The 25,725-nt window shown below is 41.8% G+C and overlaps 1 protein-coding gene and 1 pseudogene across 1 annotated transcript in view; both read left to right on the top strand.

Moving 5' to 3' along the window:
• Nucleotides 1-4,071: 4,071 nt before the first annotated feature.
• Nucleotides 4,072-25,725, top strand: part of LOC145404027 (mechanosensitive cation channel Tmem63-like) — a 31,314-nt gene continuing 9,660 nt past the window's right edge. Inside the window, exons 1-4 of the mRNA XM_080275630.1 lie at nt 4,072-4,118; nt 12,999-13,190; nt 19,728-19,810; nt 22,208-22,321. Of these exons, the coding sequence (XP_080131756.1) occupies nt 12,999-13,190; nt 19,728-19,810; nt 22,208-22,321 (389 nt within the window). The 5' untranslated portion in view covers nt 4,072-4,118. The remainder of the gene's footprint in view (nt 4,119-12,998; nt 13,191-19,727; nt 19,811-22,207; nt 22,322-25,725) is intronic.
• On the top strand, nt 24,205-24,323 carry LOC145404156 (5S ribosomal RNA; annotated as a pseudogene).

The following is a 25,725-nucleotide window of genomic DNA, read 5'->3' as shown; positions in this document are numbered from 1 at the left end:
ATCATCACCACAATCTTACATCAGCATGGAATAAAAATGCCATATCTCCACCCCGAATGCTGAGTTGTAACAACAGATTAATAGTAACATCTATTGGTAATCACGAAGTGCGATGGAAACCATGTAGGGCAATCCTGTTGTGTTCTTCAGTCACTGGGGTACGTGAAATTAGCTCCTAAAGGACGAAATCGTGGGCCAAATTAAAGTAAAAAGAGATTAATAACCACCATCATCACACTACCACATACAGAAGTATAATTTGCCACCACCATTTGGCCACCACAGCCAATGGTACCACCACTACCAGAACCACTGCTAAGATTGCTACTAGACCCACCAGTACAAGCATCAACGCCAGGGCGACTATCATCACTACCACCACTAGGCTACCCAATGTCCAGCTTTAGGTCGGACTAGAGACGAACAGTTTCTTTTGACCTGTCTGTCTTCCGCCTGACACAACCACTGACCAGACGCTCGTTTGTCCTCCTTTTTTTTTTTTTTTTTGGAGTAGGTAATATCCAGTTACCAACCAAGACGAGCTTTTGCATTAATGGCTAAATCACATGTAAATAAGAAGGTATATTTCAGTAGTTTGATAGGTTTAAACAGCTACACATGAAAAATGGGCGGAAGTATCGCAGACCCGCATGTAGGTGTAGTAGGTTTGGGATCAAATTAGGAAATAACCTGAAGTTCCATTTAATCGAATGAGTATTTGTAATTGTGTGTGTGTGTGTGTGTGTGTGTGTGTGTGTGTGTGTGTGTGTGTGTGTGTGTGTGTGTGTGTGTGTGATATTTAAAGGAAAATTAAATGGATATTTAAATAGATCATAGCAATTGTATGAAGCAAAAACTTATGCTGATTTCGGTGAAATGAAATTAATCCCAACTATTGCATGGGAGTGAAAGACTAACCAGAAGAGCGCTTGAGTGAGGTGCCTGGGAGGAGTAGACCGAGACTTAAAGCCAGACGGAGGTATAAAGCTAGATGGAGAGAAGATGGTGTGCCGTGGGAAGAGGGATCGTTGTCGAGCAGTGAAAGACACCCTTAGAAGTCCTTTTGTCTAGGCCACCCCTCACAGGATGCGGGGTCAAGCAAAGATCTGTATAATTTATGGTTTTTGTATTGCTTTAAGGAAATGCTGCCGCGGTCACTCTCTCTCTCTCTCTCTCTCTCTCTCTCTCTCTCTCTCTCTCTTTTGATAATGAAAATGGCCACCCCTATCACCACCGGAAAAACAGCACCACTAAAACTTCACCACAAACACCACTAAAACCACCACAAGCACCACTAAAACTCCACCACAAACACCACTAAAACTCCACCACAAACACCACTGAAACTCCACCACAAACACCACTAAAAGTCCACAACAAACACTACTGAAACTCCACCACAAACACCACTAAAACTCTACCACAAACACCACTAGAACTCCACCACAAACACCACTGAAACTCCACCACAAACACCACTAAAACTCCACAACAAACACCACTAAATCTCCACCACAAACGCCACTGAAACTCCACCACCACCAGCACCACCACTAAAACTCAACCACTACCCTTAAATCTCCACCACTATGGTTAATACCACCACTAAGACTGCTTCAGTAACCACTTAGGACCACACCCATCACCACAACCACCACCACTGCTAACTACAACAGCCAGCACCACAACCTCCATTAAGACTGCCACAACCACTACCACCACATCTACCACGACTATCACAACCACTACCAGTAGACTGTCACCACAACCAACATTAGACTTCCATAACCACCACCACCACTACTAAGACTGTCACCACAGTCGCCACTACCACCACCACGACTATTAAGACCACCACCACCACTAAGAATACCACATCTACCACAACCATTACCACTGCTAACAACTCCAACAGCCACCACCACCACCACCATCGGTACCACCACCGCACCACCATCACCAAAAGCACCACCACCATCACTAAGAATACCACAGCCACAACCACTGCTAACAAATCCCACAACCACAACCACTGCTAACAACCACAACCATTAAAACTATTACGAGCACTACCACTACCACCCTAAAGGGGCAGTCAGCCCTATAGGCACTAACTGCCATTAACCACTACCACAGCCTCCACTAATAACTACGACTATCACAGACATTACCACTACCAGCCATAAGAGGCATTAACTACCACTAACCACTACAACCACCACCGCAACTCACCTGAAGAGGCTAAGAAGACAAATGATGTAGGATTGTGTTGTGTGAGGGGCTGCTATTTCTTATCTTACCTTATCTCTCTCTCTCTCTCTCTCTCTCTCTCTCTCTCTCTGTCTGGTGGTGATGGTGGTGGTGGTGGTGGTGGAGAGGACAGTGGTGGTAGTACTGGAGAGGGTAGATGATGACAATGATAATGATATCGTTGCTTGTTGCACGCGCGGGTGTATTTTAACAAAATAGTTCAAACCGTTTTGATCCGATTTGTACCAAACATGGTGGAGGGGTTGTGGGTTTTCCCAGAGGCCCTTTTTTTTTGGGGGGGGGGGAGTGGGTCAAAGGTCAAGATCAAATGGCATTTTGATCCGATATGTGCCACACTTTTTGGACAGGTTGATAGTAAGCCTAGGATAAAGTTTGTCGACTCTGAGAATCAGTCATTTGGTCAAAGTGTCAGAGGATTTTTTTTTTTTTTTTCCACTTAAGACAAAACTTGGTGTTCCGGTGAAGGTCAGACAGTGATGAAGAGATCTGATATTGAGAACAGCAAATTAAAGACCAGAGACAGGGAAAAATCGACTCAAATAGTTTCAATCCAGTTTGAACCAAACTTGGTAGAAATGTTGAGGGTCAGGCAAGTGTGGAGTAATTTGAGTTGAAGGAAAATTGGTCAGACGTCAAGCTCACAGGGCAGAGTTGTTTTCCAGGGAGGGACACTAACCCTCCGCCAACCCATATGTTGACACGGAGGGAACACGTGTTGTTTAGTTATAAGGTTACCACTCACTGAGTGAGTGGATGATGGGATTAGAGGGATTAGGCTCTAGCGCTAGCAGATCAAGGTTGCGGGGATGGAGAGGTTAATGCAGAGGGGGGCGGGGCTGACCGAGGGGGTGGGGCAGTTACTTTAGGCATTGGAGTTCCATGGTTAGCTCTTGTGTGTTTTTTTTTTCCTGACCTGGGTCTCTGTATGTGAAACCCGTATTCTTTGCATACACACCCTGCATTTGCATCGAAGTTCTAGAAAGCATGATTCACTATGTTACTTAATATTAAACGTATTTTGTTTACATATCTCCATTACAGCCGCAGAGAATGCGTCAAACAACCTAGCAGTTGCCACTCACAAATACACCACTCAAGACAGTGCACAAGGAAACACTGCTGGTGTGTACCACTGTTGGACATGTATAAAACAGTTAAATAACTACTGTAGAGAGTAGCGAAGCTGAGAGGGAGTCTAGTCAGAGGGAACGTGTGGTGGCAAGTGGGTGGGTGTTTTGGTCATCACTCACCTCATTCGCCTCATTGATTGGGCGGTCCGATGTCAGCATCTTTGATTGCGGCCACTGCTGTCATGCAGGACATCTCTACTGCTCTGATATTATTAATCTGTCTTGTATATAATATACCTTATTTATCCATTTACATATTTCAACGCATACTTTAGCTAATAATGAGTAAAGATCTTTATTTTATACCGATTTGTTGTTTAAAATGGTATTTGTTGAGGGAGGTGGGTGGCAAAATCCACCACCTCCTTTTGTCAATTTTATAACCTCTGACTGTTTGTATTAAAACGATAGTGAATACACCAAAGTAACGAAGAGGAGGTATAATGAAGTAGCGCAGACGTTTCGTTCCCCTTGATATTACGCCACAGGTCCTCTTATCGCTTAACTGAACTATTGTTGCTCACTTAACCGAACTTGGTTAACAACAATTTACAATTATGTTTTGTCTTGTTTTTAAGCTTATATTATGGTAAAATTGGCGAAATATTGATTTGGCCGAATTATGCACGTCAATAGTGACGTTTATGATGTCAACAATCTGAAGTTATCGAGGGGGTGTGAGAGCCAATTCCTACATTGCGTGCGATAACATATCCGGTGAGTAACAGCACATTAATCATTGCTCTTATATACTCTCAGTTGCAGTTTTATCTGGTAATGATAAAAAATATGAGTTCATATTTAGGTAAGACAGAATAGACGCTGCTGTTTACAAAAACTGGAAAATTATTCTCGCCTGGCTGTCACCTGTTGGTTCTCCCAGACCCTCAGCCCATGCGCAACCAGAAGAACGGTCAAAGTAAAGCCATAGTCAAACGATTCCCCGGTCCATTAAAAAAATGATTTAAACTACGGTAAATCTGTCTATTGCCAGACACCGTAATCCCGTAAGGGGTGGCCACAAACAAATCCCCAACATGTCGCCCTGTCCCCTGCCATTTCACTGACCTGCTCCCAGCTCACACACCCCTTTCACATATACCTCTCCACTCTATCCCTTCATCTCATCCATGGCCTCCCTCACCTTCTCCCCCCCTCCACATCACTCACATACACTCCTCGTAAGTCTCTCACTCTCCGTCCTCTCCACATGGCCAAACCACCTCAGTGTGTGTTCCCTAACACTTCCTATGACATCCACATCCACACCACAGTGTTCCTTCACTTCTTCATTTGTCAGTCTGTCTCTCCATGTGACCCCACATGCTCCTCTCATGTAACTCATTTCCACTGCTCTAACTCTTGACTTCTGTCCCTCCAACAAGTTCCAAGCTTCACTTCCATACATTATAGTTGGTATCACAGTACTGTCTTGGAGTAACTTTTTCACTTCCATGCTCACTTCTCTGTTTCTTATCACTGATTTCAAAGATCCAGCAACCTTTCTTCCTTGTTGTACCCTTTCAAGCACTTCACCCTCCAAACTTCCATCCTTACTCATCACACTTCCTAAGAACTTAAATGCACTCGCATTTTCCATTTCCTCCTCATCCAACTTCACTGTACATTCACTGACTTCACTTCTCTCCAAGACCACAACTTTACTCTTCCCTACATTCACCTTTAGATTCCATTTCTTACACACACTCCCAAACTCATGCACCAAGCCTTGGAGCTCCTCTTCGTCTTCACTTAGCAACACAGTATCATTTGCAAACAACAGTACATGGAGTTTCCACACACTGCCCCCTCTCATTAGGGCCACTTCAACATCCACTGGCATACCTTGTATCTCTTTTATAACCCCATCCATATGCAGATTGAACAACCGTAGAGACATGACATGTCCCTGTTTCAGTCCACCCTTCAAATAGAAAAATTCATTCGGTTCACTGTCCACATGCACTGCAGCCTTAGCACCCTTATACATACTCTTCATGGCATTTCAGCAACTTCCCATTTACTCCATATACAGTAATTCCTCAACTATCCGATGTAATAGAGCCAAAGGCATGTCCGGAAAGTGGGCCCGTGGCTCCCGGACTGGTACTTAAGGACCCTAACCCAGCCTAACTTTGAAAGCCACCTAAATAACTCCCTACTGGACATGCATAGCACCTATTTAAACCTATTTAAGACCCTATTCACACCAGTAATGGATATAAAGAATGAAATAAATGAAAAGGAACCAAAGAATGAGGAATTAGAAGTGACTGTACCTCAGCCTGGGTACTTACAGGACGTTTATGGCCGCCTTTTCTAAGGTTTTGGCAGTGGTGAAAATGCTCTTGAAGCACATCGGTAATCCAGTGTTGTGCTGCACTTAATTCTTTGCACTGTGAGTTATAATTGTTTAACACTGGACATTGTTCTTAACTGCATCACGCCAGTTTCAACCGCCAATTTGCACTCCACAGTTAACCCAGTACAGGATTATGGTGTCTGGCAATAGATAGATAGATAGATAGATAGTTAATCCTTTGCACTCTAAATTCTAATTTCTCAACACTGTAAATTCCCATTTGGTCTAGTGGCGAGGTATTGCAGTTTATTCACTGTTTATTCACAAAAAATGAGCACGTGTGGCTTCCATTGCAATAAGCATCTACTTGCGATCGAAGTTAGGCAGTACCATAACTGTTGGAGTGTTGATGACGGGGAAACAGAGCTGCCAGATCGCAACGGCCACAACCAAACTCCTCAATTTTCATTACCAAATTTAACTTTTCATTACCAAATTCGTAAAGCTAGCATTTATTCTTCGCTAATTATATATACAAGTGGAAATACATGTAATCACTCTTCTTATAATTAACAGCATGTTGATTATTTTCATGCTTTGTAGAATAGCAGATTAATCAGAGAGAGCAGACAATCCACCATCTCCATCCTGTGTATCCTCGTACATGTGAAAAATCTGTTTGGTAATGCATTATTCTGATTCATTACCAAATTGTCCCACATTTGGTAATGAAAAATACCAAATAGCAACCCTGAGAGGGGAGGGAAGGGGGAGGAAGGAAGGGGTGAAGGGTCCGTGGTGTAACAGCTGTTTGGCGCCGCGCGTCAGTTTCAAATTACGGATGGGAAAAAATTAGTTCCCCCCCCTCCGGGGGGGAGGGAGGTTCCGAATGTCCAGGCCCACAATGACCGGTAAGTGGGGTGTCCAGAAAGTATGGGGATTACTGTATTCGTAATACTTTCCACAGTCCTTGTCTACCCACCTTGTCATATGCTTTCTCCAAATCCATGACAGCCACATACAACTTCTTTCCCCTCTCTCTAGTAACTTTTCTGCAGAGGACCTAAGAATGAATATCTGATCTACTGTACACAGTTATGGGCATTACTGCATTAATCGTTAATCTGTTAACAATGGAGCTAATTTTCCTGTTAACACATTAATCCGTTATTTTTTTTTAATGGATTATCATTAACTTCCGTTAAAATTTTTGGTAATTTCAGTTAATCCATTATTAATTTTCTGTTACAGGTCACTTTAGGTCAGAAGCGTTTTAAATCGTCAAATCGATAGTGTCATAGTGACTCTTAGCCAACAGAACTTTGGACTGTGGAGTGATTATAGACTCATAGTGATGGCATCTCAATCAAGTACATCACAAGAGTCCATTCCCTTGTCTCAGTTGTCTGTAAGTGAAACTGAAGTCAGCCAGGACTGACTGGACAGTGAGGAAACTGTTGCAGCTAGTGAGGGTGATGTCAGCGAGGCCGAGGTGGATAATAACTCTGAGCTGCCTGAGTACCCCTGGCCGCATCTTGACAAGTTTGCATCCTACAGGAAAACAGAAGGCAACAACTATTTTTTTCAGTGTAAGGTCTGCCTGCCCAAGCAGCATGAGGTCAGGGCCCAAAAGAACAGCAACAATGACAGTAAGAGCCAATTCAAGAAGAAGCATCTTGTCAACTACTCAGAGGTGGAGGAGGCTTTGCAAGGCAGCATCAACTCGTGGCATGAGTGCCTTTTATAAAGGAAAACCAAGTTTCATATGTAAAAAACAAAAATTAGCAAGTAGCAGATTAGCAGACTATCAAATTAGTGATTAGCCAAGTTAACGTTTTAAAAAACTTAAGGATTAACAGATTAACGGTTAATTTCTGTTAATTTAACAGCAGAAATAGCAGATAAACTGTAACAGAGCTACTTGATGGATTAACGGTTAACGAAGCTAATGTTTTTCATTAACTTACCCACCACTGGATCTACACAACCTCTTCCCTTACTAAAACCTCTCTGTTCTCCTCCAACTAACTTCTCTGTTATTTCCCTAACTCTGTCAATAAGTATCCTACCATTTACTTTTCCAGTTACACTAAGAAGACAAATGCCCCCATGATTACCACACACTTCTTTTTCCCCTTTGCCTTTTGAACAGGGGAATAATTATACCTGACTTCCTCCCAGGCCAATATGCACATCTTCCACATCCATTCTACAACTATCTCTCCCCCATGCGTCAGCATTTCACCACACACTCCATCAATTCCTGGAGCTATCCCCGTTTTGACTTTCTTCATTGCATCCACAACTTCTGTTTTACTGATTTCTTCCTCTCTTCTCACATCCCTCTTCTCCCAGCCATTCCCCAGCCACTTATACTTGCATTACTTTCATTCTCTGTGTTCAACAGTTCCTTAAAGTGTTCCCTCCAACTGCTCACTTTTTCTTCTTTGTCCACAAGTAATCTTCCATTTTTATCTTTCACTCCCTGACTAACTTTTTAACACCCTGTCTAACTCTCTTTACATTTTTCCAGAACATTTTCATACATTCCCTCCACTTTACACTCAAATTCCTTCCAAGTTCCTCATCCACTCTCTTCTTTCTCTTACTAATCTTTTCACCTCTCTCTTCCTGTACATATAACTCTCTCTCTTCCATCTCTCAACTTCCCCCACACCCCTGTTTCTCATCCATTCACTATATGCTTTCTTCTTTTGTGCCACAACCTGTCTCACCTCCTCTTCCCACCATGCTGTTCCTTGCACCCTTTTACATCATCTCTTCACCTCACACACCACCTCACATGCTGCACAGATTTCTTCTGTGAATATCTTGCACACACCTTGCACGTCCCCCGTCTGCTCCAAATCGTATTTACCCAATTGTTCGTCCACATCTCTCTTATATTATGCCTTTTTGCCATCCTCTTATAACCTTCCTTCCTGCCTTGTATGTACTACTTCCTCCTGTCCTTCCCTTCTTCTGTTCCTCCATTTCATTTGGACCTTGATATTCGCCACCACCAAGTGGTGGTCAGGAAGTTCACTTCCCCAACCTCTATATGCTCTTGCATCCATTACACACCTTCTCATTCTCTCATCCACACACTCATAATCAATCATTGTCTTCCGTTCATTCAGTTCACTACCCAACCTTCTTATCACTCGCCACATATACCTGTAGATCATTTTGTGTCTGAAGAGGGTATGGCTATCACCATCCCTCTCTTGGCACAAATATCTACCAGAGCACTGCCATTCTCATCCACTTCGGCAGGCACACCTGGAACACCAACTACTCCATCCACCTTCACATTCCCTACTTTTCCATTCGTATCTCCAATCAAAAACACTTATTCCTTTCAAGCTTTTGCAGCATGCTTCCACATTTACCCAGAACTCTTCTTTCACTCTGCTTGCGCACACACACACACACACACACACACACACACACACACACACACACACACACACACACACACACACACACACACACACACACACACACACACACACACACACACACACACACATCATTCATTAGACCAACCCTGGAATATGCATCAGTAGTCTGGAGTCCTCATCTCAAAAAGCACATAGACAAGATTTAAAAAGTTCAAAGGGCCACTACAAAATGAATACCAAGCTTAAGGGACCTAAGCTACGAAGAAAGACTAAATAAACTGAATCTACCAACATTACAGGAGAGAAGGAAAAGAGGTGACATGATAATGCTATATAAGTGCATATCAGGGAAGGAGAAAATAGACATAAATGATTACTTAACATATGGAGAAGCATCAGCAAGAGGACACTGCAAAAAACTGCATAAGAAGAGAGGTGATAAAGACGTAAGGAAATTCAGTTTCCCAAACAGAGCAATTGATCAATGGAATGCACTACCGAATGAAATAGTGTGTGCCAAAACAATTCACAAATTTAAGGATATGTACGATAAATATGGTTTAAGACATGGGACAGTACGAGCTTGACTCATTCCTGTAAAGATACAATTAGGTAAGAACAGTTAGGTAAGGTAAGAACACACACACACACACACACACACACACACACACACACACACACACACACACACACACACACACACACACACACACACACACACACACACACACACACACACACACACACACACACACACACACACTTTGTAGTACTGTACAACTGAAATAATCAATATGAATATGGAAAATGCACAGGAATGTGTAATTGAAGGTATTGTTGTAAAGCAAGTTGATAGGTTTAAATATTTAGGTACTTATTTAGCCAAGGATGGTTCTTTGAACTTTGAATTCGAGGAAAGGTTAAAGAAGGCTAATCAGGCAATGGGAATGCTTAAAAATATTTGGAATAATAACAATTTCTCTGTGCATACAAAAATCAAACTTTATAAGGTAATGGTTAGGAGTATCTTAATTTATGGACACGAGTCTTGGTACAGCACAGTGACTATGGAAAATAAATTCTTGGTGTTTGAAAATAAAGCACTTAGAAGAATATTAGGAGTTAAGTGGTGGGAAAGGATACCAAATAGTAGAATTAGAGAAATAACGGGAGTGCAGCCGATCGATGAATATGTTAGATTCTCACGATGGAAGTGGCTGGGACATGTGTATAGGAGACAGGGAATAGTACGAGGTACACCAGGGTGGGTGGCACTTGGTAGGAGAGGTAGAGGAAGGCCAAAAGAGACGTGGGTGAGGACAATGAGACAGGAAGCTGGAGATGAGTGTTGGGGAGATCTTGAGGAGTTAGCACAAGATAGGATGTGGTGGTGTGAGTTCATCGAGGCCCTATGCATCCCCGAGGGTGCCACAGGAAATGATTGATTGATTGACAACTTTCAGTTTTACCCAAACAATCCTTGAGCCAACTGATCCATACTGTGTTATGTTCTCATTTCATTTCTTGCATACAACAATACACACACCTTCTTTTGCCCTCTCATTCTCACCCACTTCTGCACATATACTGTACCCCATCCATACTCCCATTCTCTCATACTCTCACCCCGCCATTTAGTTTCAGTTAATCCACATACATCCACTTTTGCACCCTCAAGCACTCTCTCTCTCTCACCTCATCATCGTACCCCTTACATTCCATGTCGCAATCCGTACCATCTCCGTTGTTCGGTTCGTAGTCGTCACGGTAAAGGTACAGTACTCGTTATTTGAAGCAGTAGAAGCACCTTATCAAATCATTTCTTCTTCCTGATGGTCTGTTATGTTTTTCTGATTATTTCTGGGGTGATAACTAAATATTTCATACGAACTCTGTCCCCCCACTCTTTTTTTTTTTTTTTTTTTTTTGCTATGTTCCACTGTGTGAACTTGTTTGACGCATCAGCATCATTGGCGTACAGGAATCAAGAGACTGTCGTAACCTAAGTGTTCAACTAAACCTAACCTAACCTATCAGTACCTAATAATTTAATCAAACCCAGCCTAACCTGACCTAACCTAGCATCCAGTTTGGAAGCAAAAACCACCTTTGAGTACGTTGAATGAGACAAAAATCACAGGTACAGGTTAAGGAATGTGGTGTTAAAAAAAAGTGGAAAATTTTTCAGCAGGAAAAGGTAATTTACCACCCTGAAAATACTGTAGTCAGAAAAATACAGAAAACAAACTGGAGGAATATCAATTGAAATGGTAAGGTCCGTCTACTGCTTCAGGTAAAGTGTACGTTTACCTGAACTATTGTTAATTACAAGCTGGTATTGCACCAAATCCAGCAAGAACGTGCATACAACCTGGTATGGCACCAAATTTGGCAAGAACGTGCAAACATGGTGTGGCAGTGGAAATTATGATGGGATAAAAAAGGAAATAATTGATTCAGAGATCATCTGTGAAATTTAAAAAGTATGTGAATGTAGGGAAGAGTAAAGTGATGGTCTTTGAGAGACGTGAAGTCAGTGAATGTACAGCGAGGTTGGGTGGTGAGGAATTGGAAAATGTGAGTACGTTTAAGTACTTGGGTAGTGTGATGATTAAGGATGGAGGTTTGGAGGGTGAAGTGCTTGAAAGGGTACAGCAGGGAAGAAAGGTTGCTGGTTCTTTGAAAGCAGTGATAAGAAACAGGGAAGTGAGCATGGAAGTGAAATAGTTACTACATGACAGTATTGTGATACCAACTCTAACGTATGGAAGTGAAGCTTGGACTTTGTTGGAAGGACACAAGTCAAGAGTGAGAGCAGTGGAAATGAGTTATTTAAGAGGAGCCTGTGGAGTCACATGGAGAGACAGGCTGACGAATGAGGATATAAAGGAGCGTTGTGGTGTGGATGTGATAGGAAGCGTTATGAGGAACACAGTGAGGTGGTTTGGCCATGTGGAGAGGATGGAGGGTGAGAGACTGACGAAGAGAGTGTATGTGAGTGAGGTGGAGGGGGGAAAGAGGGAGGGGGAGGCCGAGGATGAGATGGAGGGATGGGGTGGAGAGGTATATGAGAGAGGGGGGTGTGAGTTGGGAGCAGGGCAGTGAAAAGGCGGGGGACAGGGCGACGTGGAGGTGATTTGTTTGTGGCCACCCCAAACGGGATTGAGGCGTCTGGCAATAGATAGGTCGATAGATAGATGTTTGTTTGGTGGTAGGTGGTGGTGACCATCATCCACTCAATTGATTTAGTGTTGCCTACTTCTTCCTTCACCTTTGTTATATCTGTGTCTGCCCTCCATTATTCCTATTTCTTCCATCTTTCCTGTCACTTTTTATTACTCTTTTGTCTTTTCAGTTGGCTTAACATTGAGTGACAAGCCTAATGGTTTCCTGTAAGCCAGGAAACAATTTACGGTGCTGGGTGGTAACCATATAACCAATCTATGTATGTTCTCTGTGTGTCTAAAGTGGTTTGGTGCAGGGTTAGTGCCCTTCCCTGTAAAACAGCAGGTACCATTGTGTTGTGTGTGGTGTGTTACTCTAAAATGTCTTTGTTGTTGATTGTATTGCTCATATTAGTACATTATTATTTTTCCCATGTGTTGTATATTAAGTTGAAACAATTCTAGGCAAACTTTAAAGACCCACACAACTTTCATGTCTCTTTCATATATTCTGAAAAGTTGCCTTTGAAATTATTCACAGGTCAGTAAAGTACAGTAATACTCTTTATTCAAGTGTCAGCCTTGTTCATTCTTAAGCAGCTAGCTGTATTTTTATTTAAACTGTTGATCCTTCACTGTCAGATCAGAACAAAATCTGCAAACCATTGGGGGAAGATGTGACATCAGGTGAAAGGCTCATATTCAATTTGTTTTTGTTCCTTTGCAGATGAGTACAACAGTCCCTCCTCTGTTTGACTTCACATCACTCCTCCCATTGCAAGTGGAGGTGCCAGGGGAACTGAGCTCGACAGATGACCTCGAAAAATGTGGTGTTCAGACCAAGAACAGTACAAACCAGTTCATTGGGGGTTATGAGGGGATACCACAAAACCTTTTGATGAACTGTTTGTTTTGGATTGTGAGTATTAGTGGTGTTGAGTTTGATTAAGAGTACAGTACTTGGCTGAGAGTAGATTATATTCCTAAAGATCTGGTTGCACTGGGATTGGTTAGAGTTAATCAGGGCAAGTTGGATATGGGTAGCGTGAATATAGTTTGGTTAACTGCACATTAGTATACAGTATACACAATGTATTCAGGAAGTTTGAATAGCATCAGAATACATGTGTTGTAATTTGGGTACCAGACTAACTGAAGTTAGAATGCATATGAAAAGATGTTACCTCAGTCTGTAAAAGGCTAGGTTTTATTACATAAAATATTATTAAGGTAGACTGGATTGAGATAACCTTTTGAAGTTGATGAGAATAGTTGAGGCTGTAGCTTATTTCAGTCTGACGTGGTTCGTTAACCCCTTTCATTTTAGTTCATGGCCATGTGTAGTCAGATTGGATGGTTAATTTGACTACTAACAGGGAGATTCACTCCTACCACATAAAAAAGACTCACTGAATTTCTTGCACTTGCAGCTTAATGCTCAAGTTATGGAAGTGGCCCACTTTCATCATATAAAACCAAATTGACAATAGTTTCATCACATGAGGTGTCGGTCTGTCTATCTATCTATTGCCAGACGCCTTAATCCCGTAAGGGGTGGCCACAAACAAATCGTCTCCATGTCGCCCTATACCCAGCCATTTCACTGTCCTGCTCCCAGCTCACCCCCTCCTCTCCACTCCCTCCTTTCATCTCATCCTTGGCTTCTCCCTCCCTCTCCCCACCTCCACCTCACTCACATACACTTTCCTCGTCAGTCTCTCACTCTCCATTCTCTCCACATGGCCAAAACCACCTCTGTATGTTTCTCCTAACGCATCCGATCACATCCACATCCACACCACATGTTGCTTCACTTCCTCATTTGTCAGTCTGTTTCTCCATGTGACTCCACATGCTTCTTTCAGATAACTCGTTTCCACTGCTCTCACTCTAGACTTTTGTCCCTCTAACAGTGTCCAAGCTTCTCGTCCATACATTAGAGTTGGTATCACAATACAGTCATGCAGTAACTTTTTCACTTCCAAGCTCACTTCCCTGTTTCTTAACACTGCTTTCAAGGAACAAGCAACCTTTCTTCCTTGATGTGCCCTTTCAAGCACTTCATCCTCTAAACTTCCATCCTTATCCATCACGCTAAGTACAGTACCCTCGCGTCCAGTACGGTATTTTTGTCTGACAGTACTACTGTACTGGACTAAATCCGTGCTGGGCAAACAACAGACCTTATGGGAAAAATGAATAATGTCTGACAAGCCTTGGTAAAGTTCCTCCAAAAAATCAACATAACTATATTTTGACACATCTAAGATTTTACCAGCCTTTAAGGTGAGTGGTGATGGGCTTGTGGGGGAAAGGGGAGGGGTTTCCGAGGCCTTAGGAGGTCTTACTGGCCCCCTGAAGAAGGGCCTTCAGGATCCTGAGGAGGCCTGTCTGCCTTAACCTCCCTCATAAATCCCTCATAGTCACACACTGACACATTGTTGTCTTCATCATCAGGGGGAAGCGCAATACTGTACTGCAATTTGACTGGCACATGTCAGGAGTCACAAGGAAGGCATACTGGGCTGGCACATCAGTACTAGGGAAACGTTTCTCGGTGTTGGCCATCTTCTCATGGACGCGTGGGTAATAGTACTGGATGCAGCACGTCAGTACTAGCAAAGAACTCCTCGGATTTGGCCCGCTTTGTGTGGCCGATCCATACTAGCCCAACAGCTCTGTACTACAGTAATAAATTATTTTATTTTTTTGCTGACCGTACTGGACAAGTGCATACTGGACACGAGGGTACTGTACTTAAACACACTCACAATTTCCATTTCCTCCTCATCTAACTTCACTTTACATTCACTAACTTCATTTCTCTCCAAGACCACAACTTTACTCTTCCATACATTCACCATTAGATTCTGTTTCTTACACTCTCAGACTCATTCGACAAGCGTTGCAGCTCCCCTTTGTCTTCACTTAACAACACAGTATCATCTCCAAACAACATTACAGGGAGTTTCCAAACACTACCCTCTCTCATTAGGACCTCTCCAACATCCACTGCCATGCCTTGTATCTCTTTTATAACCCCATCCATATACAGATTGAACAACCTAAGAGACATGACACATCACTGTTTCAATCCGACCTTCAAATATAAAAATTCACTCAGTTTGCTATCCACACGCACTTCAGCCTTAGCAGGGTCATACATACTCTTCACGGCATCAACAACTTCCCATCTACTCCATGTATTCTTAACACTTTCCACAGTCCTTGTCTATCCATCCTGTCTTATGCTTTCTCCAAATCATGAAGGCCGCCTACAACTTCTTTCCCTTCTCTAGAAACTTTTCCACGAAAGATCTAACAATGAATATCTGATCTACACAGCCTCTTCCCTTCCTAAAACCTCCCTGTTCTTCTCCAACTAATTCCTCTGTTATTTCCCTAACTCTGTCAATAAGTATCCTACCATATACGGTACCTATCCTATTACACTAAGAAGACAAATGCCCCTATGATTACCACACACTTCTTTTTCCCCTTTTCCTTTGTACAAGGGAATAATTATACCTGACTTCCAATCCTCCAGGACTCTACCTTCCTCCCAGGCCAGCCTGCACATCTTCCACATCCATTCTACTACTATCTCTCCCCCATGCATCAGCATTTCACCACACACTCCATCAATTTCTGGTGCTTTCCCCATTTTGACTTTCTTCATCGCTTCCACAACTTCCATCCTACTGATTTCTTCCTCTCTTCTCACATCCCTCCTTCTCCCAGCCATTCCCCAAGCACTTATACTTGCTTTACTTTCATTCTCTGTGTTCAACAATTCCCTAAAGTGTTTTCTCCATCTGCTCACTTTTTCTCCCTTGTCCATTAGTAATCTACCATTTTTATCTTTTACTCCCCGGCTGACTTCTTTGACACCCTGTCGAACTCTCTTTACCTCTTTCCAAAACATTTTCTTACATTCCCTCCACTTTACACTCAGATTCCTTCCAAATTCGTCATCCACTCTCTTCTCTCTTCTGCTCTGCATCTAACTCTCTCTTCCATCTCTCAACCTCCTGCACACCCCTGTTTCTTATCCACTTAATATATGCTTTCTTCTTTTGTGACTGGCTGTCTCACCTCTTCATTCCACCATGCTGTTCCTTGCGTGAGGTGTACTGTATGATAAAAATCATGGTTGATGTAGAAGTAGGTTTGCTATATGTTTTAAGATGCATGGAGAGCAGTAATAGCCATCACCATCATCATATTAATCATATCTTATTATTCCTTGACTAGGGTGGGTAAGATTAATTAGCTAAATGATACAGCAAAACCTTGATATAACGGTCTTCAATAGATGGGAATTTGCTTTTATCGGAATTGAGGAGCTGTCTGTATATATATCTGTAGCACGACGCCCTAATCCTGCAAAGGGTGGCCGCAGACATAATGCCTCCAAGTCGCTCTGTCACACACCATTTGACTGCCCTTCCCTTAACTCACTCCCCCCTCCCTCATGTACGTCTCAACTCCATCCCTTCACGTCATCCTCAGTCCTCCCCTCCCTCTCCCTCCCTCCCTCCACTTCACCCACATACACCCTCTTAGACAGTCTTCCATTCTCCATTCTCTCCACATGTCCAAAGCACCTCAGTATATTTCTCCTAATTTTCTCAACCACATCCACATCCGGGGGCTTGAATGATGAGTGAATGGAAGCGTGGCCCATTGGATTGGGCAATTTTGGGCTGTCTGGACATTGCTACTCCTCACCCTGCCCCTGGGTGGAAAAGGAGGTCCGGATGATGATGATGATGATGACATCCACATCCACCCCACAACGTTCCTTCACTTCTACATTCGTCAGCCTGTCCCTCCATGTCACATCACATGCACCTCTCAAGTAACTCGTTTCCACTGCTCTCACTCTTGACTTGTTCCCCTCTAGCAAGGTCCATGTCTTGCTTCCATATGTCAGGGTAGGGATCACAGTACTATCATGCAGTGACTTCTTAACTTCCATACTCACCTCCCTGTTTCTCATCACTGCTTTCAGCGAACCGACAACCTTCCTTCCCTGTTGTACTCTTTCAAGCACTTCATCCCCAAAAGTTTCATTCTTACTCATCACACTACCCAGATACTTGAATGCACTCACATTCTCCATATCCGCACTATCTAACCATCGAGGAGCTTCAGGACTAAATTCTTATATGTCGGAAAAAGTCCTATAAAGCTAGAAGCAGTCCGGACTGCCTGACCATTTCAGCTATGTTCACAATAATGTAAATAAAAGACATGTTTATCAGTGTATGGAACATTATTATTACATGTACAATACTGTATTATACCTTTTGATCATTGTAGTGAATGTATAATACAGTACAGTACAGGTATACCTCGATATACGATAATCCTGGATGCAATACCCCGGCACAACGGTGGGGGTATATAGACTGTACTGTACCACCATACCCCGCCTAATGATGGCCATACCCCAGTTTAATGATGGGTTTAGATTTTTTTCTTACCAATTTTGATGTTTTAACTTAAATTTTGTGTTTAGGTTGATTTATAAACTGTTTTTAGACTTGTATTAATGTGTTTAAGTCATAGTTAGGGTGGACATTGTCATTTTGGAGTACAGTTTACTAAGTTTGAATTTTTCCAGACATATTTGACGATTTTCAGATTTAATTAGTTGGTTTTGGTGAGTTGTTATTGGATTTTAGGCTTAGGTTAGCTTCTTTTAAAGCTTTAAGGCCATTTAGATTGGCTATAAACTTCTTTTGGAACTCATTTGGGTGGGTTTAGGACTTGGTTGGGGGAGGAAACCCAGGGCTCAAAAATGCGTTCATATACACTACTGTACATGTTAAATCTCCGCTGATATACGATACCCTGCCAAACAGTGGGTTTTTACGTAACCAATTGCATCTATAAAGTGGGGTATACCTGTACTACACCAGTAGTGAAAACAGTTTAAAAACTGCTGTTGTGATCTGGGCTAATGTCTGATGTATTGGAAAATGTCCTGGTTAGCAGAGGGAAGTCTGGATGTCACTTTTATCGGAATTTTGCTTGTTTCAGAATGGCTTGGGGCCCCAATTAGTCCGTTATAGTGAGGTTTTACTGTATACAGTAAACTCCCAGTTATCTGTTGTCATAATATCCGGCCCAATACAACATCTGGCATTGCTGGCTCAGCTCTATTAAAGCAGTATCCAGTGAAATTATGCAATATCCAGCACCAAAATAGGACATAACTGCCTGTTCCATGCAATATCCAGTGTTGAAATTTTTCAACCAGCTTGTAAACAGTAGCCAACCAGCACTGTGTTACTGTAGGCCTGTTACTGTATTGTATCATTACTTTATTGTATATTATCCCTAATTTTCATCTTTTACTCACGGGAAATCTTTTAAGATAGAGGGTTGAGACGAATAGTAACACAATATCCAGTTTGATGCCAAGTATTGAGCTAATGGTGGGGTACTATACAGTATCTGGCATTTCATGTTATTCAGCATAGGGCTTGGATGAATTATGCAGGATAATTGAGAGTTTACCATATAGAGCAGTACTGTTGGTGGAACTATCTACAAGGCCAGTGAAATGGGCTTCACATTGTTCACTTAACATTGACCTCTTCAGTTTGAATTATATTCTTAGCTGAATAAAATCATTTAGCAGTACCGTATCTGGAATAATATGAAAATGAGATATCAGTGTACTAGAGGATTAAAAGCTTTCAGAGGTTTCTTGCTTCATACCTGTCCCTGTCACAGTTTCACGAGAAAAAAAAGTAGATTGATAATGTGACTGTGTAGCACTGAAATGGATTGGAGGAGGAGGAGGAAAGTTTGGCCATGAATAGTTGATGGGGCTGGATTAGTCTTTTTGCTGTGATTGGTGTATTTTAGTGTTTTATTCAGAAGGTTTTTTTTTCGCCTGCAAGCTTTAGCAGTTACAGGTCAAAACCTAGCTTGAGTAACCTTTGTAGGTGTAGGAGTTTTGTTTAAGGTAACAGCAGATGATTTTTTACAGATAAGAGAAATCCTTTTAGGAGAATCAAAGGGTTAAAGGAATACCCATATACAGTATGTAGGAACAGTAAATGGAAGGGAATGAAGAGCTGTAGCTGATTTGGGTACAAGATGGAGTATTGGGAAGTGTATCTGGCACTTCAGAAATATTGTTGTGTTATGTGGTTTGACTATTTGACTGCTAGAGCTTTTCTTTGGCTGAAGAAAAATATGCTTTCCAGCAAGGGGAAGGTGGGTTGACACAGTTTATAAAACTTTAAATGTGGGGATTTTTCTTTGTTGAGCAAAGTAAACTTGTGTTAGTGAAATTCCCTAACTTCATTCTTCAGCAGTGGAGAGGAAAAGTAGGATAGAGTAAGTTAAGTAAGACTGGAGTGGATTATTTTAAACTGAATGGTGTTAATGTTTGATTAATATAAGATTCCATTCTTCTCCACTCTCCACCACATAGATTCTGGTGAGTGTGTTTACGGTGCTGCGTAAAAAAGTATGGAACTACGATCGCCAGGCTCTTATGCATGAGGATGAAAGTGGGTGAGTATTTACATATGTGAGTAATGCTCTTCTGTTGCCAGCAACAGCAGCAGCAGCAGCATTATATTTGGCATCATTTTTGTTGCTTTGTTACATTTTGGAAAGTTCCCAGAAGTGGATAGTCAGCACAGACAGACCACCTTGTTTCCTTCCCATCCATGTTATGTGGCTCTCCCTATCAGGGGGCTTTTTCATGCATCCCTCTTGAACATAGTGCACCATTTTTTCCTGTACGTTATTCTGTGGGTCTTCCTCCTTGGGTGCAACTTATTGCATATCTCTGTGAACAGTCCTTAAGTACTCTCATGAATGTTGTTTTGCCTGCTACTGGATGCCCATTCCCAGAGTTCATCCATGGTGTCTGTGACAAGAACACTTCTAAACTTCACAACTTATTCCCTCCTGCCAGTTTGACATTCTTCCTCGTGTATACCTACAGTTTATCCTTCTACCAGTTACTTGGTACTTCCTCATTATCCCATTAACTAGTTTTATAATTATATATGTTTCATGAATCTTTATCTACCTTGTGCATACTGTGTCCAGACCACTGCGTTGCTGTTCATTACTACACCTACTGTGTTCACTTCCACTCTGCTTGCTTAGCACATTAATTCAGATCTGCACTTATCTCCTCTGGTACACTACAGTGTGGTTCCTAAAATATTAAATATTTCTGAAAATATCAGTTATTTGACAAAATTTTAAAAATAGTTTTACATATTTCTGAAAATATCAGTTACCTGAAAATTTTTTAAAAATAGTTTTACATAAAAAAATTGAATTTACCATACTGTATTTACAGTGATCCCTTAGTTATCGCACACTTGGTTGTAGGAGTTTTTGTTATCACTGGAAGATTAAAATTGATACTCCTACCATTATCACGTACAGTACTGTGTTATTTAACTAAAAAATACTATTATCACATACCTGAGCTGGTTTCTTTGGACAGTGATGTTTCAGAGTCCATGGTTTCTGATGGCTTGGAGGGATTCAAAGATAAAGCCCTACAAGAGGAGTTTATCCCAGGTGGTGAAAACCTCTATTTTTCCACCCTGTAGCCTCAGAACCTCAAGCCCATCTCAGGTCTCTCTATGGTACATGTTTCTTTCATATTGTGCTCTGTCTATTAACCTGACCATGCCGATGTGTGTTTCTGATACTTAGCATAACAGTATGTTTATATTTAGTTTGTGTAAATTGTTGTAAAAGGGGTCTGGTACCAGTCAGGATAAATACCACTGGTTCTGTGCTTTCGTTAACATGCATTTGATTATCACACACAAGGTTCAGTACCAGTTATGCATGATAACCAGTGGATCACTGTACTACCAGATAAGGTCCAGGTTTCATGTTCAGGGTCTCCACTATACAGACAAAATTTTGCAGTAGTCTTCAGTCACCCAAGCAAGCATAAGTGGGACAGTTGGACCAACTTGACCCAAAAGGTTAATTTCATTTTTTTTTTAGCCTGATTATGTCCCTACGGACAAAAATTTGTAATTTTTGAATTTTTACACCAGACTTATCAAAATCATGACTGTGGGATAAGAAATTATAGTATGATCCACTCACTCGAGGTGGTGCTGCTTTGGGTGTCTGCCTTTTCCTCTCTTCCATCCTTCCTCTTCTGTCTTTCTTTCCAATACTTTTTCCTTTTTCTTCTGTCTACAAGTGGCTTTACACTCCTTCTTCTGTCTTTCTTTCCTTCATTCTTTCCTCTTCCTTCTGCCTATGGATAACTCTACACTGAGTGACAAGCCAGATGGTTTCCTTTACACCAGGAAACCATTTTCAATGCTGGGTGGTAACCATATAACCAAATTATGGTGCCTAGTGGTTTAATGGGTAATTAAGTTGCGCCAGTCGGATTGAGCCTGTGTAGATTTATATCCAAGGGGTGGTTGGGGTTTATTGCTAACGTAATGCCACTCAGTGATGAGTGAGGCTGGTCACTCTCATCTTAAATGTCAGGACCAACTTGCCTAGCCCTAGGTTCCTACGCTTCTCATGGGGCGACATAGGATTGGATGATGGATGGATGGATGGAGTTGCTGCGGTGATTACTTAAGGAAATGCTGAGCAAGCAGATGTGTATACAAATAACTGATGGTAATGTTTGAAAATTCTAGTTTCCTGGAAAATTCACATTTCTTAAAGCCTCTTAATCCTGGTCATTTTCAATTTTGAGAATCGCAGTGTTCCACATCCACCTATTACTCATTTTCTGCTGTAGAAAAAAAAAAATGTGTATGTCAATATTTGAGAAGGAAATCTTTGTTGGAACATGACCCTCATCCAATGCAATTTTCACTTACCACAGTAGATTTAAGGGATATATCTACTGTACAGTGCTGTGTGAAGAATTCCTGCACTGAAGAGTGTCATTGGTAGTTGCAGAGAGGTGGAGATGGATCCAGAGAAAGGTGAAGCAAGAGGTGTGACAGTACAGGGGTTAAACAGAGAGTCAACCCCATCACCAGAACCAGAGACAGTTGCAGATAAGGGGTATTGCTCCTGGATTCCAGTCCTGTTTACTATCAGGTATAATTTTTCAAAGATTAGTCATTACTGTACTTAACATATTGATAATTTGTCAAAACAGATTTTTTTTTTTTTAGTTTCACATCCATTGTTAGTTTTATTATGTGTTGCAAGTTTCAAAGATACACAAGCAGCATGATGTTGTACCTGGGTAAAACTTTGCATGACTTTGGTACAAATTTAAGGACTGAGTTTTTGAATTGTAGTTTGATGTCATTTTTGCACCATACTTGTTTAGTAAACTTCAGTAAATTGGTCTAACTAGGGGAAGACTCCCAGCAGCAAAAGCTGTCTGTTACTGTAGCCAATCCAAGAGGGATTGGCTACAAACAAATTACTCATATGCTGCCCTGTCCACTGTCATCCGGCAGTCCTCCATTCCACATCAAGTTCCTTTATACTGTACACCTCTCAACTCTGTCCCATCATCTCATCCTCAGTCACTGCCTTTCTTTTCTCCCATTCCACTGCATTCACATACACTCTCTTAGTCAATGTCTCACTCCACATATAATCTATATGGACAAACCATTCCATGGTAGTCCTAGCACTTTATAATGCATCCACATCAACACCACAAGCAGGGCAAGATTTACCTACTTGTGGGCCCCAGGCCAAACTCATAAGTGGGCCCCAAAAATATACAGGGACCCTATACTTACTGTACAGGGGCCCCTGTGTTTGTGAATACATTATATAATGAAATACTTGGTTCACACTTGAAACAAGATTATACGCTGGCACACTGCACGACAAATTAGTTTCAGTGGGCCTCCAGATACCGGTGGGCCCTAGGCCAATGGCCTTCTTGGCCTATTGGTAAATCTGACCCTGACCACAAGTGCTCCTGAAGTTCCTCATTTGTCTGTCAGTTTCCCCACATAATTCTACATATCTTCTCATATAACTCCCACACCACTCTCTGTGGACTTGTGTCATTTCAAGAGTCCAAGCTTCACTTCATTACATTATTGTGGTGATCACAGTACTATTATGTAACATCTTGTTTCGTAGCTCACCTCCCTGTTCCATGTCATTATCCTTAGTATACCTGCAGCCCTCCTTCCCTGCTGTAACATTTCCTGCACTTTGTTGTGTAAACTTTCATCCATGCTCATCACACGTTCTAGATACTGGATTTCCTGACCATTCATCCCCACAACCAGTGTTGTAACTTGGCAAGCAAAAGCATATTAATATCAGTATTGGTATTGTAAGGGAAAAATCCAATAATTGGAATCACATCGGAATCAGCTGAGTAACAGTGAGAAATAAGTAAGTGTTTTTTACTCAATGATCCTAGTCTCCAGCACTTAGTTCTCCACCATTTTATGTGTGAAATAATGCCGTAGTGATGATTATTTTTCAAAGTTACGGTCTTATTCCACATTCTATTGACTGTCATCAATGGTAAAATGCTTGAACTAAAACATACAGAATATTTAGGATGAAACTTCACACAAATATCTAGACAACAGTCTTTCGTCAAGTAGCTGTGGCGGACTGGTATGAACTTCCGAGTCTGATGGTAGACACATACACACTGGCGGTGTTCCGTCAGTGGGGCAGGCTTAATGATGACTTTCGATGGTACCTGTATAAGCAATTTGAGCAGAAATTCACTTAATTTTTCTATTAATTTTCAGTAAAATGTATATAATTAAATAGTATTCACAACTTAATTATTGCTGCCATTCTTAGAGTTTAAGAAATTTAGTGCCAAACTTGGTCATTACTTGCAAATCTTAATTTTTTAGTGAACGTGAAAAATTGCTTAGTGGTAGGTGGTGGCGACCATCATCCACCCACTTGATGTAGTGCTGCCTAGTTCTTCCTTAGCCTTTATCATTTCGTGTCATACCACGTTGAGTACACCGCTTCCCGTCCGATCAGCGAAGTTAAGCAACGTTGGGTCTGGTTAGTACTTGGATGGGTGACCGCCTGGGAACACCAGATGCTGTTGGCATAACGTTCTCCCTACGTGTCAAGTGGGGTTGGTGGAGGATTAGTGCCCCTCCCTGTAAAACAATTAACTCTAAGCCCTTGGCCACCCCGTTTGGGATACATGGCGTCTGGCAATGAATAAATGAATGAAAGTGGGTTGGTGGAGGGTTAGTGCTCCTCCCCGTAAAACAAATAACTCAAAGTCAAATGGCCACCCCGTATGGGATTATGGCGTCTGGCAATAGATGGATAGAAAAAATGCTGGCACAAAAATAATTGCAGGTATACCCCGAGATACAATACCCTGGCTTGGCAGTTGGGATAGAAATACCACCATATCCCACCTAACAATGGCCAAACCCCGGTTTAACGATGGGCAGTGATTTTTAAAACCGATTTTGATGATATTTTAGACTTCAATTTTGTGTTTAGGTTGATTTGTAAACTGTTTTTAGACTTAGATTAATGTGTTTTAGTTACTAGTGGAGAAGGGAGAAGAAGTGAGCAGATGGAGAGAACACTTTAAGGAATAGTTGAACATACAGGATGGAAGTAATGCAAGTATAAGTGGCTGGGGAATGGCTGGGGGAAGGAGGGAGGTGAGAAGACAGGAAGAAATCAGTAGGATATAAGTTGTGGAAGCAATGAAGAAAGTTAAATTGGGGAAAGCCCCAGGAATTGATGGAGTGTGTGGTGAAATGCTGAAGCATGGGGGAGAGATAGTAGTAGAATGGATGTGGAAGATATGCAGATTGGCCTGGGAGGAAGGTAGAGTCCCGGAGGATTGGAAGTCAGGTATAATTATTCCCTTGTACAAAGGAAAAGGGGAAAAAGAAGTGTGTGGTAATCATAGGGACATTTGTCTTCTTAGTATAATAGGAAAAGTGTATGGTAGGATACTTATTGACAGAGTTAGAGAAAGTACAGAGGAATTAGTTGGAGAAGAACAGGGAGGCTTTAGGAAGGGAAGAGGTTGTGTAGATCAGATATTCATTCTTAGATCTTTAGTGGAAAAGTTTCTAGAGAAGGGAAAGAAGTTGTATGCGTCTTTCATGGATTTGGAGAAAGCATATGACAGGGTGGATAGACAAGGATTGTGGAAAGTATTAAGAATATGTGGAGTAGATGGAAAGTTGTTGAATGCTGTGAAGAGTATGTATGATGATGCTAAGGCTGCAGTGCGTGTGGATGGTGAACTAAGTGAATTTTTCTCTTTGGAGGTTGGGTTGAAACAGGGATGTGTCATGTCTCCATGGTTGTTCAACCTGTTCATGGATGGGGTAATAAAAGAGGTACAAGGTAGGGTAGTGGATGTTGGAGTGACCCTGGTGAGAGAGGATAGTGTTTGGAAACTCCCTGTACTGTTGTTTGCAGATGATACTGTGTTGTTGAGTGAAGACGAAGGGGAGCTGCAAGGCTTGGTG

The sequence above is a fragment of the Coenobita brevimanus genome, chromosome 62, assembly GCF_032717465.1.
Source record: "Coenobita brevimanus isolate Jiangsu-jjx chromosome 62, ASM3271746v2, whole genome shotgun sequence".
NCBI lineage: Eukaryota > Metazoa > Arthropoda > Malacostraca > Decapoda > Coenobitidae > Coenobita > Coenobita brevimanus.
The sequence above is the reverse complement of the archived record's forward strand: the minus strand, read 5'-3'. Positions and strand labels throughout refer to the sequence as shown.